Source organism: Pan paniscus, chromosome 23 (genome assembly GCF_029289425.2).
Source record: "Pan paniscus chromosome 23, NHGRI_mPanPan1-v2.0_pri, whole genome shotgun sequence".
Taxonomy (NCBI): domain Eukaryota; kingdom Metazoa; phylum Chordata; class Mammalia; order Primates; family Hominidae; genus Pan; species Pan paniscus.
The window spans coordinates 30,719,051-30,735,354 of record NC_085927.1 but is presented as its reverse complement, the minus strand read 5'-3'; the positions used below and the strand labels follow the sequence as shown (position 1 = coordinate 30,735,354).

The 16,304-nt window shown below is 56.6% G+C and overlaps 1 protein-coding gene across 9 annotated transcripts; it reads right to left on the bottom strand.

Moving 5' to 3' along the window:
* Positions 1 to 44: 44 nt before the first annotated feature.
* P2RX6 (purinergic receptor P2X 6) lies at positions 45 to 14,202 on the bottom strand. 9 transcript variants are annotated; one of them, XM_055105830.2, is made up of 12 exons: positions 13,279 to 14,202; positions 12,525 to 12,675; positions 10,536 to 10,607; positions 5,835 to 5,910; positions 5,551 to 5,644; positions 5,388 to 5,468; positions 5,159 to 5,311; positions 4,968 to 5,077; positions 2,707 to 2,800; positions 2,529 to 2,594; positions 2,276 to 2,353; positions 45 to 2,185 (listed from the first exon to the last, which is right to left on the bottom strand). In XM_055105830.2, exons 1-12 carry the CDS (start codon positions 13,440 to 13,442, stop codon positions 1,879 to 1,881), a joined length of 1,446 nt encoding a protein of 481 aa, XP_054961805.1. In that variant the 5' UTR covers positions 13,443 to 14,202; the 3' UTR covers positions 45 to 1,878. The 9 variants fall into 9 exon arrangements, with proteins under 9 accessions (XP_054961805.1, XP_003806938.1, XP_034804668.1 ...); XM_003806890.5 differs by having other exon boundaries at positions 5,170 to 5,311; XM_034948777.3 differs by having other exon boundaries at positions 5,170 to 5,311; positions 13,284 to 14,168.
* Between the last annotated feature and the right edge of the window lie 2,102 nt (positions 14,203 to 16,304).

Genomic DNA, 16,304 nt, shown 5'->3' with positions numbered 1-16,304 from the left:
CCTGGGACCACCCTGAGTCAGGGACACAGGTGGGCCTGGATCCAGGTGCCCAGTGAAGAGGGGAGCCACACACACCAGGCAAGGAGGGTTCCATGACAGGCATGGGGTCAGGCTCCCCACGTCTGCTAGGTGGCAGATCCAGGGAGCAGAGCTTGGGCCCCAAGGAGGCTGCCTAGAAAGGGCAGCAGGGTTCTGAGCATGGCATGCACCTGAGGCCTGCCTGGCACAGGCACCCCCACGGGGACACATGCATCCCTGCAGGCACTACCCTGGGGTGCATGCCTGTGCGCAGACTGAGGCGACAGCTGTTTCTGAGCTCGGGCCCAGGCTGCAGCTCTCTTGCTGTCTTTGCCCACTCTTCAAGAGCTTTGAGGTGAAAAGAGTGTGGCCCTCATGCTCCTACATGGGTGCACAAGTGCCCAGGCCTGTTCCAGTTACCTTCTAGCCCACCTGGTAGCTGCAGGGCCTCAGTCTTCAGGGGTAGGGTCCCCAAGTCCACCCTGCACCACCCCACTGGTCTCTTCATGGCTGTGCCATGTCTACCATAGATGCCCCCCAACTTTCCAGTCATGCCTGTAAGGACTACACAGGAAGAGGGTGGCTTTGCTGGCTTTACTCCGTGACTTTGTCCAGCCATGACATCAGCTTCCTCTGGGCCCCAAGGAGAATCAGGTGCACGTGCCCCTCCTTGGATACCCAGGCCTCAGGGGCCATGCTCTCCCACCTTTGCCCTTCAGAGCCCACCTCCCCATGGACATGGCTCTGGAGATTGAGAGGCGGCAGGGACCCCAGGCATTTTACTGAGGCTCCAGGTGGCAGGTGATTCTAGATGTCAGCCCAGTCTCAGCCCCACCCCTGGCCCTCCACAGCTTGCCCTGATCACCAGGTACCCACAGTGGAAAGCAGCCCCTTGCCTCCCTGGGGTGGACACTTAGAATTCCCTGCCCCGCCCCGGGACCAAGAGGAGAATTCCAGCTGCAAAACCTGGCCAGCCTGAGGGAGATCTCGGTGGTGTTGTTTGGAACCATTCCTTCCAGCCACTCCATCCAGCCTGGGATCAGAGCCAGGGCCTCCCTTGAGCAGCTGCCCAGACAGCTTCCTAGGTATGACTTGGACTGAAGTGAATTTCAGATGTACAGCCTCCCACAGCCTCCCACCCCCAGGGCTCTCAGGAAGCCTGGAGGAAAGATTCCAAGGGGTTGGGCTGGGGGGTCACCGAGGAGGGATATAGAAGGTCCTGAAGAACCCAATGATCACCAACTTAGCCCTGCCGCCCTCTGCTCTCTCCCAGACCTCCATGGCAAAAGGGCTACCACTGGAAAGCAGCCGGTCCTCATAAACTGAGCAGGTGTGGGCCCAAGACACATGCTCCGCCCTTGCCTGGGGGATAGGGAGGTGGATTATCTGCCTACTCCACCCCATTCCCTAGATTAGGACTCTCCTGGGGCATCACAGCACCAGAGAAGCTGAAACAATCCCCCTCCCCCATCACTTCTCTTTCTACCTTGCCTTTTTGGCTCCAGCTGCACAGCCCCATGTAGGACCGATGGGAGGGTGGGGTCTCTACCTATGATGGGGGTGCAGATGGGGGAGGAGGGCCAGGACCCAGGCAGCGGGAGGGTCTGTGCTGACAGCTGGTAAGCATACCTCTGCTAGGAACACTGGGGACAGAGCACTGGGAGAGAGACCTCCAGGCCCAGACGCAGCAGGAGCCCCTGCCACATGCAGTCGGAGCCCTGCAATACAGGTGCCTGCTGGGCTCTCCCAGTCTCCACGGGTCAGGTTCTGTCGCCGTCTCAAAACACAGCCGACTTCTATGGCTCCCTGAGGCAGCACGCTACCAAGGTGGGAGTCAGGGGAGGGACTGTCTGCTGGGGTTCAAGGGTGGAATTCTACCCCCAATCCTCCATGCTGGGGCCTCATCCTTGAGATCCCCAGGCAGGGCCCCGCCCTTCCCAGCCCCCAACTCTCAACCAGCAGGGAATGGCTACAGGCTTCCGGAATGGGTTGGCAAGTGGGTGTCAGAACTTGGACAGGGCCATCCTGGTGTCTGTGTCTGACTCCCAGCAGCAGTGGCCATGGGTGCAGGTGCTGAGCTCTGTCTGAGGCACTCGGCCAGTCGGGCTTGGGATGCAAGGGCCAGCTCCCTCCACACAGAGTTGGTGGTTGCTTTCGGGGCCTTGGCCTGCAGATGAGGACAGCAGGTCAGGGATCCAGCCAACATCTTCCTAAGTGTGGCAGAACCCAGGGTCCAAGCAGAGCGACCTCAGCTCACCTCCTCATACTTTGTCCTCCAGTAGAAATGGGCTTCTCTATCCACATACAGCAGTAGCAGGTCACAGAAAAAGGTGACCTGGGAGAGGCAGGGCCAACCCATGTTCCAGCCCCCGAGCCTGCTCTCCTGCCACCTCCCCAGCTTGCACCCTGAGACTCAATGTGCAGGCACCGGAGGCTCCAGCATGCATTGGACACACCCTGGTCAGCAGCACTCACTGCAGCCTGCAGGTGCCCACAATGCTCGCACTCACCACGCCCAGCCAAGCTGCCCCGGTGCCCAGTGTGACGGCCGTGGGGATGAGCCCGAACTTCCCTGCCTGAGAGAGATCTGAGCTGAACCTCTCAGCCCACGACTGTCAGCCTCATGCCTCCTCCAGCCCTGTCTGCCTGCCCCATCCCATCCCCGGCCTGACCCCTACCTGTGCCTACCTGCCCGGTGACGAGGATGTCAAAGCGGATTCCATAGAGCTTGAGCAGGGTGCGGGCCTCCACACCCGGTTGCTCCCACCAGTGAGTGGCTGTCCTGTGGGCAGGAAAGAAGGCTCTGGTGACCTGCTTTGCCCACCCCCAGGTGGGGCTGGCCCTGCCAGGCCTCTGTCCAACTTGTCAATTGACTCTATAAACCCCCAGCCCAAGCCTGAGTCCTGGGTCTCAGCCCTATGTAATTGGTGAGAAAACAGAAAAAGCAAACAAAGACCTGTCCCTCAGAAGTTCCCTGCCTGCTGAGAGGACGGGGGACAGAGGAGTCCCTAAACAGACCCAGCAGCGGGGGATGTGAAGGGGCAGGCTCAGGGCTGAGGGATTCCAGAGATGGGAACGCACTCTTCCCTGGGAACTGGGGTAGACTTCCTGGAGGGGACATGAGGCTGGGCCTGGAGGAACATGCACACAGGTGGTTTGCCAGCACAGAGGTCGGGGGAACAGGATGTGGGTGGGAGCCAGCCCCACGTGGTTTCAAAGGGCTGGGGAGGTTGGGGAAGCCAGATCAGACGGGGTGCAGTGAGCTATGTTGAGGGGCATCATCCCCAGGCCTGGTGGTCGTGTGTGCCTGCCTGCATGACGAGGTGACGCTCAGTGGCAGAAGGATCCAATAGATCTGCTTAGAAGACTCAAAGACATGATAATAAATGCAATTTATGAAACTTGAGGCCAGGCACAGTGGCTCACACCTGTAATCCCAGCACTTTGGGAGGCTGAGGCAGGTGGATCACCTGAGGTCAGGAGTTCGAGACCAGCCTGACCAATATGGTGAAACCCCATCTCTAGTAAAAACACAAAAATTAGCTGGGTGTGGTGGTGTGCACCTGTAATCACAGCTACTCGGGAGGCTGAGGCAGGAGAATTGCTTGAACCCGAGAGGCAAAGATTGCAGTGAGCCGAGATCGGGCCACTGCACTCCAGTCTGGGCAACAAGAGCAAAAAAAAACCACAAAAAAAACAGGCTTGGTGGCTCATGCCTGTAATCCCAGCACTTTGGGAGGCTGAAGTGGGCAGATCACCTGAGGTCAGAAGTTCGAGACCAGCCTGGCCAACATGGCAAAACACCATCTCTACTAAAAATACAAAAATTAGTTGGGCGTGGTGGTGCACACCTGTCATCCCAGCTACTCTGGAGGCAGAGGCTGGAAAATCACCTGAACCCAGGAGGCAGAGGTTGCAGTGAGCCAAGACCACGCCATTGCATTCCAGCCTGGACCACAAGAAAGTGAAAACTCCGTTTCAAAAAAAAAAAGGTCGGGCGTGGTGGCTCACGCCTGTAATCCCAGCACTTTGGGAGGCTGAGGCAGGTGGATCACGAGGTCAAGAGATCGAGACAATCCTGGCCAACATGGTGAAACCCTGTCTCTACTAAAAATACAAAAATTAGCCGGGCGTGGAGGCGCACACCCGTAGTCCCAGCTACTTGGGAGGCTGAGGCAGGAGAATGGCGTGAACCCGGGAAGCGGAACTTGCAGTGAGCTGAGATCCCGCCACTGTACTCCAGCCTGGGCGACAGAGTGAGACTCCATCTCAAAAAAAAAAAAAAAAGTTTAGGTAAAAGCGGAAGGGAGGCCAGACACGGTGGTTTACGTCTGTAATCCTAGCCCTTCGGGAGGCTGAGGTGGGTGGATCACCTGAGGTCAGGGGTTTGAGACCAGCCTGGCCAACATTGTGAAAACCCATCTCTACCAAAATATAAAAATTAGCTGGGAGTAGTGGCGAGCACCTGTAATTCCAGCTATTCAGGAGGCTGAGGAAGGAGAATCGGTTGAACCCAGGAAGCAGAGGTTACAGTGAGCCGAGGTCAGGCCACTGCACTCCAGCCTGGGTGACAGAATGAGATTCTGTCTTTAAAAAAAAAAAAAAAAACAAAGCTGAAGGGGAGAAGGGGAAAGTAAAAACGAAACACCCCATTGCTGTGGAGGGGAGATACTAGAAGCGAGGTGGGGTGGAGGAAGGGCTGGCAGTGAGGAGCCTGAGCTGGGCAGGGGCCTGGGACAGATGGGGTGGAGGGCTCAGGACTTGGGGCAGCAGGACGGAGCCTGTGCTGGAGGATGTGGGGTTGAGAACAGCTCTCTCCTGCTCCTGGGACCCCCTTGCACACGTAGTGGAATATCTAGAGGCCTGGGCCTGGGTGTGGTCTCTCCTGGCCGCCACAGGGAGAGGGCGATGGGCCCAGCAGCTGGGCACTGGGAGCAGTGGGGCCTCACCTGAAGTTGTAGCTCTTCTCCTGCAGCTGGAAGGAGTAGTGAGGCCAGCAGCCAGAGTCCCCGGTGTCCAGGTCACAATCCCAGTGAACTCTGATGCCCACAGAGCCACCCTGCACATAGCACATAGCTGTTCCACCGGTGGGTGGGCCCGGGACCCTCTCCCAGAGCCCTCTAGGAACCCTGCCCCCAACTTGGGACCCACCAGCAACGCCAGGTCCTCGAAGGTCCCTCCAGCCTTGGCCACGAGGTCCCCAATGCGGAACACGGGACAGTAGGGGCTGAATTGTGGTTCATAGCGGCAGTGCTTAAAATAGGTGGGGTCCCAGGTCTCCAAGGCATTGGACCTGGGAGGAGTGGGAAAGGTCAGATGAGGTAGGGGACAAGGAGGGTCTTGGGGCAGATGAGACCCACTCTGCTTACTTAGAGAAGTTGAACTTGCTGAAGGTGACTGTGTTTTTGATGAACAGTGTGAAGTTCTGGGCCTGGGCCAGCAGGGGCCTCCTGCAGGTGGAAGGGAGGTGACAGCCTCTGCCAGGCCTGGGGCCCTGCGCCAGTTGGGGTAGGGGATGGTGGGGACACTTACGAGGGCACAACGCCACTCTCCACTGGGCACCAACTCCAGATCTCACAGGTCCTGTGGGTCCCATTGAACACCACACACTGGCCTGTTTTTACACCTAGAAAACAAAAGATGAACTCCAGACCTTCAAATCTCTGCAGGCCTGGGGAGGCCTTCAGCCAGGGGGTTGTTGGCAGAAAGAGAGATGCAGGGACAGAGGCGAGCAGGGCCTGCACTCAGGAGCCACCCACGATCCCAGCCCGGCCCCCACCCTGCTGGGAGCACTGGAAGACAGAGCCCACAGTTACCGTGGCTGTGTGTGCCTCCCTCCCCTTCGGGGCAGTCCTCGTCGACCCAGCAGTTAGCCAGTGGGACGGACGGGTGCTGAGGTGGGAGAGAGAGCAGTCACCAATGGCACAGGGGATGTCTCCCCTCCACAGCCCAGTCTCAAAGGCAGGGAGGTTCAAGGTGGGAAGGACAGGCCCCCTTCCCACCTTAAACAACCTCACCACCCCGCCGCCAGAGCACCCTGAGTGTGGGGCCACACAGGAAAGCTGGAGGGTGCAAATAAAAGGAGGTGGTCAGAGGAGGGAGCGGAGCAATGCCCTGGCCAGATGAAGGTACAGTACTGTATTTCAAAGACAAAGGGAGACCCCTTTCCTCCTTTTTCAAAAAATTTATTTTTAGTGATTCGGTCTCACTCTGTTGTCCAGGCTCTAGTGCAGTGGTATGATCATGGCTCACTACAGCCTCGCCCTCCCGGGCTTAAGCAATCCTCTCACCTCAGTATTCCCAGTAGCTGGGACTACAGACACACACCACTGTGCCTGGCTGATTTTTTAATATTTTTTTTGTAGAGATGGAGTCTTGCTATGTTGACCAGGCTGGTTTTTAACTCCTGGCCTCAAGTAATCCTTCTGTCTCAGCCTCCCAGAGTGCTGGGATTATAGGCATGAGACAAGGCACCCTGCCCCTTCCCTCCTGACAGTTCTGTCCCTGGTGGATGCCGAAGTGATTCTTCCAGGTCTAGCTCCTCTGGTCCAATTTGGATGACAGATCAGGGAAGGTGAAGATACCTTGGGAGGGTGAGTTTTTGATGCCCGGCATGGGGACATAGCTGACAAAGATCAGGGCCCAAGAGTCAGGGGCTTGGGTATTGAAGCAGGACCCCACACCCTTGCTGAGGGACCACAGGCTACTCCTTCCTGCTCGCTCTTCTGTAACCTGGGGACATTAATGCCTGCACAGAGGCATAGGACTATGGGGCTCTGGCAGAAGGGGAGGACAGGTGAGCTTTCTGGGGTCCCAGACCCCAGAGACGAAGGCACCCTTGAGCATCGGGCACTCTCCCAGGCATGGTCCTGCCCCAGCTGAGGATGGACACTGCTGCCCAGGGCACTCAGCTCAGGGGCAGCAGGAAGAACACCAGCACCATGGGCGCAAGGAAGGCTGAGGGCCTCTGAGAAGCCAGAATGAGGCGGTGGGACTTTCTGAAAGACAGGGCCGTCATGATTGGGTGGAGGTCGGAGCAGAGCCACATGCTCTGCTTCTTTGTCCCTACCTATGTCCTGTGTCTGCCTCTCCTCTTCACCCCAGCTGGGCTACCGTCTCCTCCAACTAGACCCCACAGTGACCACCAGTGGGGCCCCCACGTCTCCCCATACCCTCATCCACCTATGCCCAGCAGCCCAAGTGGTGCATCTCAATGTGCAGGAAACTGAGCACCCTGCCTCTGAGCCCACGTGTGGCTCTCTTCTGTTCCTCTAATCAAGTTTAGCTCCTGCCAGGCACAGTGGCTCACGCCTGTAATCCTAGCACTTCGAGAGTCCAAAGCAGGCGGATTGCCTGAGCTCAGGAGTTCGAGACCAGCCTGGGCAACAAAGCAAGACCTCATTGCTACAGGAAAAAAAAAGAAAACAAACAAAAACAGTTTAGCTCCTTAGTGGGGCTTACAGGGGCCCCTGAAATCCTGAACTACCTTCTTCCCACCCCAGTCCAAATCTTCACTTCAGCTCCACCCAGTGGCAGGTAGCCCTAAAGGCACCTCACCTCACACAGCTCAGGGCCTTTACCCACCAAGCCCCCTCTGTGTGGACATCCTGCTTCAACCAAATCCACCTGCTCACCAGCTTCTCCCCACCTTTTTTTAAGATTCTGCTTGGCCTGGCACACCTGTAATCCCAACACTTTGAGAAGCCGAGGTGGGCGGATTACCTGAGGTCAGGAGTTCGAGACCAGCCTGGCCGACATAGCAAAACCCTGTCTCTATTAAAAATACAAAAAGTAGCCGAGTGTGGTGGTGTGTGCCTGTAGTCCCACCTACTTGGGAGGCTGAGGCAGGAGAATCGCTTGAACCAAGGAGGTGGAGGTGTGCGGTGAGCCGAGATCACGCCACTGCACTCCAGCCTGGGTGACAGAGCGAGACTCCGTCTCAAAAAAAAAAAAAAAAGAAAAAAAAAAAAGATTCTGCTCAAGTGCAGCCCTAGGTCCCCCACCTACAGCCTCTGTCCCATCATAGGACCTGCCACCTGGGCTGGGCTGTCCATGTGGGTGGTCTTTGAAGTATGGGAGATGGAGTTTTGTGAATTTAGCATAGCTAGCCCCCTGGCCCAGCAGGGAGGCTCAGCGGTGTCTGCTGAGGGAGGTGACACTATAAAGAGCATGGTGCATGTAAGGGAGGGATCAGGCACCAGGATCCCTAGAGGAGCTGGCAGAACTCTGGTCTTCCAGGAAAGCCAGGTTGTCAGATCTGATAATTACGACCCAGCCCTGATGTTTCATGGGAAGAGCCAGAAGTGTGGTTGCAGACAAAGAGGAATTGCACAGATTCTGAAAAACACAGACCCACAGATCCAGCCAAATTTCAGAACGGTCTACCAACTGAACATTAAATACACATCTGAGCATTAAGAAAGAGAAGGACATTGTGTGGGTTCACTAAGAGTAAGCACATCCTTTCAGGCACAGTGGCTCATGTTGGGAAGAGGCCCCCAAAGTCTGGCCATAAACTGGCCCCAAAACTGGCCATAAACAAAATCTCTGCAGCACTGTGACATGTTTGTGATAGCCACGACACCCACACTGGAAGTTTGTGGGTTTACCGGAATGAGGGCAAGGAAAACCTGGCCCACCCAGGGCGGAAAACCGCTTAAAGGTGTTCTTAAACCACAAACAATAGCATGAGCGATCTGTGATTTAAGGACATGCTCCTGCTGCAGATAACCAGCCAGAGCCCATCCCTTTGTTTCCCATAAGGAATACTTTTAGTTAATCTATAATCTATAGAAACAATGCTTATCACTGGCTTGCTGTCAATAAATATGTGGGTAAATCTGTTCGAGGCTGTCAGCTCTGAAGGCTGTGATACCCCTGATTTCCCACTCCACACCTCTATATTTCTGTGTGTTTGTCTTTAATTCCTTTAGCACCGCTGGGTTCAGGTCTCCTTGACCAAGCTCTCGGCAGGCTCACACCTGTAATCCCAGCACTTTAAGAGGCCGAGGCTGGTGGATCACCTGAGGCCAGGAGTTCGAGACCAGCCTGGCCAACATGGTGAAACCCCGTCCCTACTTAAAATACAAAAATTAGCTGGGCACAGTGGCGGGCACCTGTAATCCCAGCTACTCAGGGGCTGAGCAGGAGAATTGCTTGAACCCAGGAGGCGGAGGTTGCAGTGAGCCGAGATCATGCCATTGAACTGCAGCCTGGGGGACAAGAGCAAGACTCCATCTCAAAAAAACAAACAAACAAAAAGAGTAAGCAATCCTTTGTGCATATTTCCAACTACGGACATGGGATGTCTCCAGCAACTGTGCTAGGACCAGCCACCAGGGCTCAGGGGACAGGTGTCTGCACAATGACCCTCCAGCCCAGGAGGCACGTAAATGTTGGACTTGCCTAAAGATGTCACTGTGGAGGTAAACTTTCAGGACTATGTCCTGAGTCCCAATAGTTCAAACAAAATTCACAGCTGGAGAGAATGAGCGTGCTCTGTGACAGAGGCAGGATCCCAGGGACATCCCCAGGCAAGGGAAAAAGGTGAAATGTCAGGGGGAGAATCAGCATTTCTGGATCAGAAATGAAGAAGAACAAGGTGGGGGACTCTGGCTTGACCACGGTTGATGTAAAAACTATCCAGAAATCAGGCCGGGCGTGGTGGCTCACACCTGTAATCCCAGCACTTTGGGAGGCCGAGGCAGGTGGATCACGAGGTCAGGAGATGGAGACCATCCTGGCTAACACCGTGAAACCCCGTCTCCACTAAAAATACAAAAAAAAAAAAAAAAAACATTAGCTGGGCGTGGTGGCAGGCGCCTGTAGTACCAGCTACTCCGGAGGCTGAGGCAGGAGAATGGCGTGAACCTGGGAGGCAGAGCTTGCAGTGAGCCGATAGCTGCCACTGCACTCCAGCGTGGGTGACAGAGTGAAACTCTGCCTCAAAAATAAAACAAAAAAAACTATCCAGAAATCATAAGCAATCCTGAATTCACCATGAGCAAGAGTGTGCTGTGTTGGCCCACAAAGATGAAAGCTGCCTCAGGACATATTAATAGAGGCTGGGCACAGAGAAGGGGAGGTGATATTCCAGCTTGGCTCTTGCTATTAGAACCTCCCTGAGCATGTGTGCAGCTCTGGGTGTCACACTACCAACCTGGAGAGTACCCAGAGGCAGGACCAGGATGGGAGGGCCTGGACACCTCATGGGAACTGCTGCTGCCCAGAGCTCGGGGTCCTGTCACCCACAGGCCTGGAGGCCTTAAGAAAGTGACTCAACCTCACTGAGCCTCAGTCTTCTCCTCTGAAATGGGGATCACAGGACTTCCTACCAGGCAGGGGATATGTGAAGACTGAACATAATGATTCAGGAAAAGATATAGCCCAGTGCCTGGGGGACACTGAGCACACGCTGAGCCTTCAGCCACCTGGGAAGGGGAAAGGGAAACACGGGTGGCCACCTGGGGCTGACGGAGGAACAAGGGGCCCGCTGGGAGGATCCTGGGTAAACTCACCTCTGGGCATCTGCCCTGAACTTGGGCTGGCGTCACAAGGAAGTTGGTCACCAAGAAGAACACGTTCTCTCCCTAGGAGGCAAGTCTCAAGGTTGGCCTGGCTGGGCTCGCGTTGACTGGAAAGGCCGGAAGCCGGCAGCCTGGTCTATGAGGGAAGGGATGTTGGCCCCATCAAGTCACTAGCCCTGTCCCCCTGTAAGGCAGACTGAAGCAGAGATGGGAGGCTGGCAGCGGTTCTGGCCATTTTGAGACCAGGAAGCCTTGTGTCCATGTCCATCTCTTGAGACAAGTTTCTTGTCTCAACCAAAATTTGTGTGTGTGTGTGCATGTGTATGTGTGTATTTAGAGACAGGATTACACTTCGTCACCCAGGCTGGAGTGTAGTGTTGTGATCAGTGCTCACTGCAACCTCTAACTCCTGGACTCAAGAGGTCCTCCTGCCTCAGCCTCCCAAGTAGCTGGGACTACAGGCGCCAGCTACCGTGCCTGGCTTCAACCAGAATATTCCAACAGCCTGCTGCTTCTAGTACTGAAGATCCAAGGGAGAGCTGGGCCCAGCACCTGCTCAGGATGGAGAAGAGGTGAGTCTCCCATCTCACACACAGCAGCACTGGCATGGCAGGGGCCAAGGGAGAAGAGGGAAAGCTGTGTCTGTGGTCAACGGGTGGCCGAGGACATTGGAAAGAAAGGCTGACCCTCCAGTGCTGCTCGTGAGAGCACTGTGAATTTGGGGAATGTATGCCCAGGAAGGGAAGGTGAGGGCTGGCCAGAGGGTGCTGGGAGTGGCAGCCATTAGGATTGGGAGGAAAGTGTGGACACCGTCATGGGCAGGGTTGGGGGAATTCCTGAGGGTAGAAGCAGGCGCTGCAGGCTCTCATGATGCCTGGTGTGAAAGTTCAGCTTGGCTGCTGCGTGGTGTGCACCGAGCAGTAAGGGAGGAGGCGAGAGGGGCATCTAGGGACCCTCTAGGAGGCCATAGTCTCATGCATGGCATGGCATGGGTAGTGGTGAAAAATCTTGGAAGGGACAGGAAGGGGTCCAGGGTGAGTCACGGGTCTGGCTGAGGCACTAGTGGATGTCACAGCCATCATGACTAGTGGGCGTCACAGAGGCCATGCCAGGAGAGGAAAATAATTGATCTTTGGACATATGGGTGTGCACCTAGAAGACAGCTGTGCTCTGGGCAGGTGATTGATCACTGGGAATACACCCTGGGCATCAGGGGAGCAGAAGTGGCAGTTGAGGCTGGGGATGAGCTGGGTGGAGGGAGGAGGAAAACGCAGCCGAGAAGAGGGGAGGAGCAGCACCTGACCGTAGTGCCCCAGGTCAGGGAGCAGGGCTACAGGAAGTTCCATGCCCCAGCACCTCACACCACTCTCAAGCTCAAGCCATTAGTCCCGGACACTCCCTTCTTTTCTGTTGGCAGTCTTTGGAAATGCAGTTTCTCTGGCCTGGCTTTTTTTTTTTTTTTTTTTTTTTTTTTTTTTTTTTTTGAGACAGAGTCTCGCTTTGCCACCCAGGCTGGAGTGCAGTGGTGCAATCTCGGCTCACTGCAAGCTCCACCTCCCGGGTTCACGCCATTCTCCTGCCCCAGCCTCCTGAGTAGCTGGGACTACAGGTGCCCACCACCATGCCCGGCTAATTTTTTGTATTTTTAATAGAGATGGGGTTTCACCGTGTTAGCCAGGATACTCTCAATCTCGTGATCCACCTGCCTCGGCCTCCCAAAGTGCTGGGATTACAGGCGTGAGCCAGCACGTCCAACCCTGGCCTGGCTTCTTGAGTGGCCCCTTTTTCCACCCCAAAACCTCCTACACATCCCTGAAAGTCCTGTCCAGGCGCCACTCCTCTGTGAAGCCCTTCCTGAGAACCCGCAGCCGTCTCTGGCATCACATGCTTCTCTCTCGCACACACTGGCTGCATGGCGGGTGTTCAGGCTGTCAGTGGGGAAAGGACTTGCGCCCCCGTCAGCAACATCAGGGCCCCCACCTGAGGTGGCTTCACGAAGTCGGCCACATCCCACAGCCGGTTTCCAAGCTCCTTGATCTGAGTGACGGAAACCCCTTTGAGTTTGGTGATGATGGAAAACTGGGGTTCCAGGTCCCGCTCCTGGTAGCCTTTTTTGGCGAGGAGAGCCCACCTGGGGAGGAGAAGTCGGGCAGTGTGGTGTGTCCCCAGCGTGTAGTGACAGGGGCGGAGCTGAGCCCTACATGCTCAGTTCTCCCCCCACACCCTACAGGCTCCCGGCCCAACATCGAAGGCCCCACCTCCTCTCTGGCCCCACTTCCCACTCCAGACCCCCTGAATGAGACAGAAGCTCCAGCCATGCATCAGAGAGCCAGTGCCCTCAGACAATCACCTTCACTAGCCAGCACCCACCCCCAGCCTGACTAGATCCAGCTTCCCCCTTACAGACTCTCCTGACCCGAGATACAGCTGGTGGTCTCTCTGGGGGCCTAGTGCTCCAGCTCTCACAGATGTTAAGGACTATGTCATGTGCCCCCTGGGTGGGGCCTGGGTGGGGGCCTGGGAAGGAGGCAAGTGGACACACAGGACAAACACACAGCTTGTTCTTGCTCTCCTGTCTTGTATCGCCTAGCTCTCCCCAACCCCGTCCCAATCTGCCCCCTTCCCCTCCAGCCCCTAAACAGCCCAACCCTCAACTTCAACCCAGCAGGACCAAGCCCCACCCCCCACCTCTTCCCTTGCCCCTCCAGCCTGGCCAAAAGCTCTTCTCTCTTACCCTACCACATAGACCACGATCCCAAACTGCAGCAGCCTCTGCAGGGCGCCCACCCGCCAGTTCCTGGTCATCACATACTTCTCCGTTTTATAATCCAGAAGCCCCCAGCCTGCTGTGGCCCCTGGGGAGCCCATGCTGCCAGCTCCTGCTAGCTGCGGGCACATGAGTCAGCATGGCAGCTGCAGCCACAGCTGAACAGGAGGCAAAGCAGGGCCCGAGCCAGGCCAGGCCAGCTGCTGTTAAAGGGACACTTCCACTAAAGCAGGATCCAGCCTCCAACACCCAGCCCTCAACCCCTAATCCCAGCTGCCCTGCACCTCCCACCCTCCCTACATTCCCTTTGCTGGGCCCTGGCACACAGAGAACAGCAGCAGCTCTGTCCCTGCCCTCTGGCCTCAATTCCTGGGGTGGGAGTGGATGTGGTGGGAGGGTGGAGACGGACAGCTGTTATCAGTGCTGTGAGAGGAGGGCCTGAGGGCAGCAGCAGCAGGGCGGGGAGGGTGTTGAGGAAAGCTTCCGGAAGAAGTGACCTCTAAGCTGACCCTTGCAGATTTCTGAAGTTCGACAAGCAGACAAAGATGGGGATGGAGGTTCCTGGTGCAGGGAGCAGCGTATGCAAAGACCAGAGCATGCAAGATAACTAAGAGGCACAGAGTGAGAGGGTGACCTGGCTCTGCGAAGTTCCCCAGGCCCTCCTGAAAAGCTGCCCCCGCCACCATCCCCAGTGCAGTGAGGACAACACAAGTCCTGGAGTCAGGCGTGTTTCCCAGTCCACGAAAGGGGGGCGATGCTGGAACCCCCTAGGAAGGCAGGGAGGATGCCCACAAGGCGCCCAGCCCAGTGCATAGCCCGTGGCGCGTGCAGTTTATCCTCTCAGGCGAGGAGCCTCAGCGGAGGAGAGCCACGGTTTCTACGGCAACCTACAGCACTGGGTTGCCGGGGCGACCGCCGCGGGGGAGCGCGTCGCTAATTGCCGTGGCAGACGCCAGTCGATGGACGCCACACTCGATTGGTCAGCGCAGCCGCAGACTCCGCCCACATCCCCGGGTCGCGCTCTAAGTGAGGCGCCAAGCGGTCTCCGCCTCAGGGTCTGAGGCTGCGAAAGGGGCGTAACGATGAGTGGTTCCTGCCAGAGGTCTGGGGAGGATAAAAAGCAGGAGGAAGAGGCGACGGCGGCCTGTGGACGTCTTGCAGGGGTCCCCGAGGCCAAGCAGGGTCCCAAGGCCGATTCAGACTCCGACCTAGAGACGGAAGGTGCTCGGGGCAGGGGCCAGGCCCGTCTCCTCCCCTTGGGGGCTTCTCCCGCAGGGGTTGTGGGAGGTGGGCTGGCGCCGCCGAGGAGGCAGGAGACCTCTGTCCAGCAGGGCACGTAGCCCTCTGCGGGGCGTCTCCAGCCCCCTGCCCTCTCCTCGGCGCTCCTGGCGGCATCAGGAACTTTACCATGAGAAGGCGCTTCTAGAAGGAGGTTAAAATGGAAAATCCCGCCAGACAGTGCACCAAAGGCTGTCCCGCCCGGAAATGCAATCAGAGCTGGGTTTTCCCAATCCACAGGTAAAACTAATATAATGGATGTATAGAATTTAGAACTACTTCCGGTTTTTTCCCTGGGGAAAATATTCACAAAACATCTGTGGTCTGCAATCAGGTTAAAAGACATAGTGTGCCATTTGGCATCAGACAGGTAGAGGCCTGACTCTGGCAGGATTAGCTACCACTAGCTGTGAGACTTTATGTATTTATTTATTAGAGCCAGGGTCTTGCTCTGTCACCCAGGTTTCAGTGCAGTGGCAGGATCATAGCTCACTGCATCCTTGAACTCTGCACTCTGGTGAGCCTCCTGCCTCAGCCTCCTGAGTCGCTGAGACTACAGGGGGCTACCACATCTGGCTAATTTAAATAATTTTTTATCTCGCTATGTTGCCCAGGTTGTCCAGCTTTCTTTTGACAGCTGTATGACTTTAAGGAAAAGATTTGCGTTGCCTTAGCCTCGATGTTCTTATCTGTCATATGCGGGCAGTGGTCCTAAGGAGCGTAGAAAGCAGTGCTTCTAGAGGCAAAAAATAGGCCAGGTAGTGATGCAGGGCAGGGGAGGAGGCAGGTGGCTATAGCCATGCAGGGGTTCACATTCATCCCCCTGTCTCCTACCAGGCACCCATGGACTTGGAGAACTGGTCGGGGACACCCTGTACCTGAGGTCTTGCTGGATCCATAGCATTGTGCCCATCTTCTGCTTTCTGTGCCAAGGGAGTGCCCCAGAGCTGAACCTGCTGCACGGTGGCCTGGGGCCCCAGGTACCACTGGAAGGACACTGGGTCCAGGCTTACAGGGAGAGGCCCCGGGAGACAACAGCCATGGGAGTGCCCCTGAGTCTGTCCCCTATACTCCCCAGCTTCTGCCTGTGCCAGGCATGCCCTACCCTCGACATCTGAGAGACAGATGGGATTGATGCTATGACAGATGGCATGAAGGGTTGGGGAGCCTTCAGGCTTCTAACCCGCTGGGGGCTCTGGGAGAGGTGGGGGTGGGGGACACCTAGGTGGGGCCTAAAAGGAGAAGCATGTGTTCCTTAAGCAGGTGGAAAGGGGGGTACTTTCCAGGTGGGGGACGTGGAGCGGGCTGAGCCCTGGAGCATGAGCCAGGATAGTGGCCAGTGTGTTTGCTCTGTCTGTCCCAGGGCGCCGGTCTCTGGCTTCCTCATTGAGCTCCAATCCATATGTCAAGTGGCTGAACTTTTGGGACGGTAGGCTCTATGGGGCAGGTACAGAGGCCCTGGCAGGTGCCCTGAGCAAAAGCAGCAGCATCTGCGGTAGGTGCTGGGTCTGGGGCAGGTGGGCAGGCGTGAGTCCTCCCTTTCCTCAGGGATGTGCCTCCACCCCTGAAAGCTGGGCCATGTCACCTGGGTCCTGCTGGTGTTGCTGGTGGATAGAGGAGGGGCCTCATCACAGGAGGGGGTATGTGGGGTGGAGTTAGACCCTCTGCTGTGCAGCGGATGCTGGATACAAGTCCCTTCCTCATCCACCCTACCC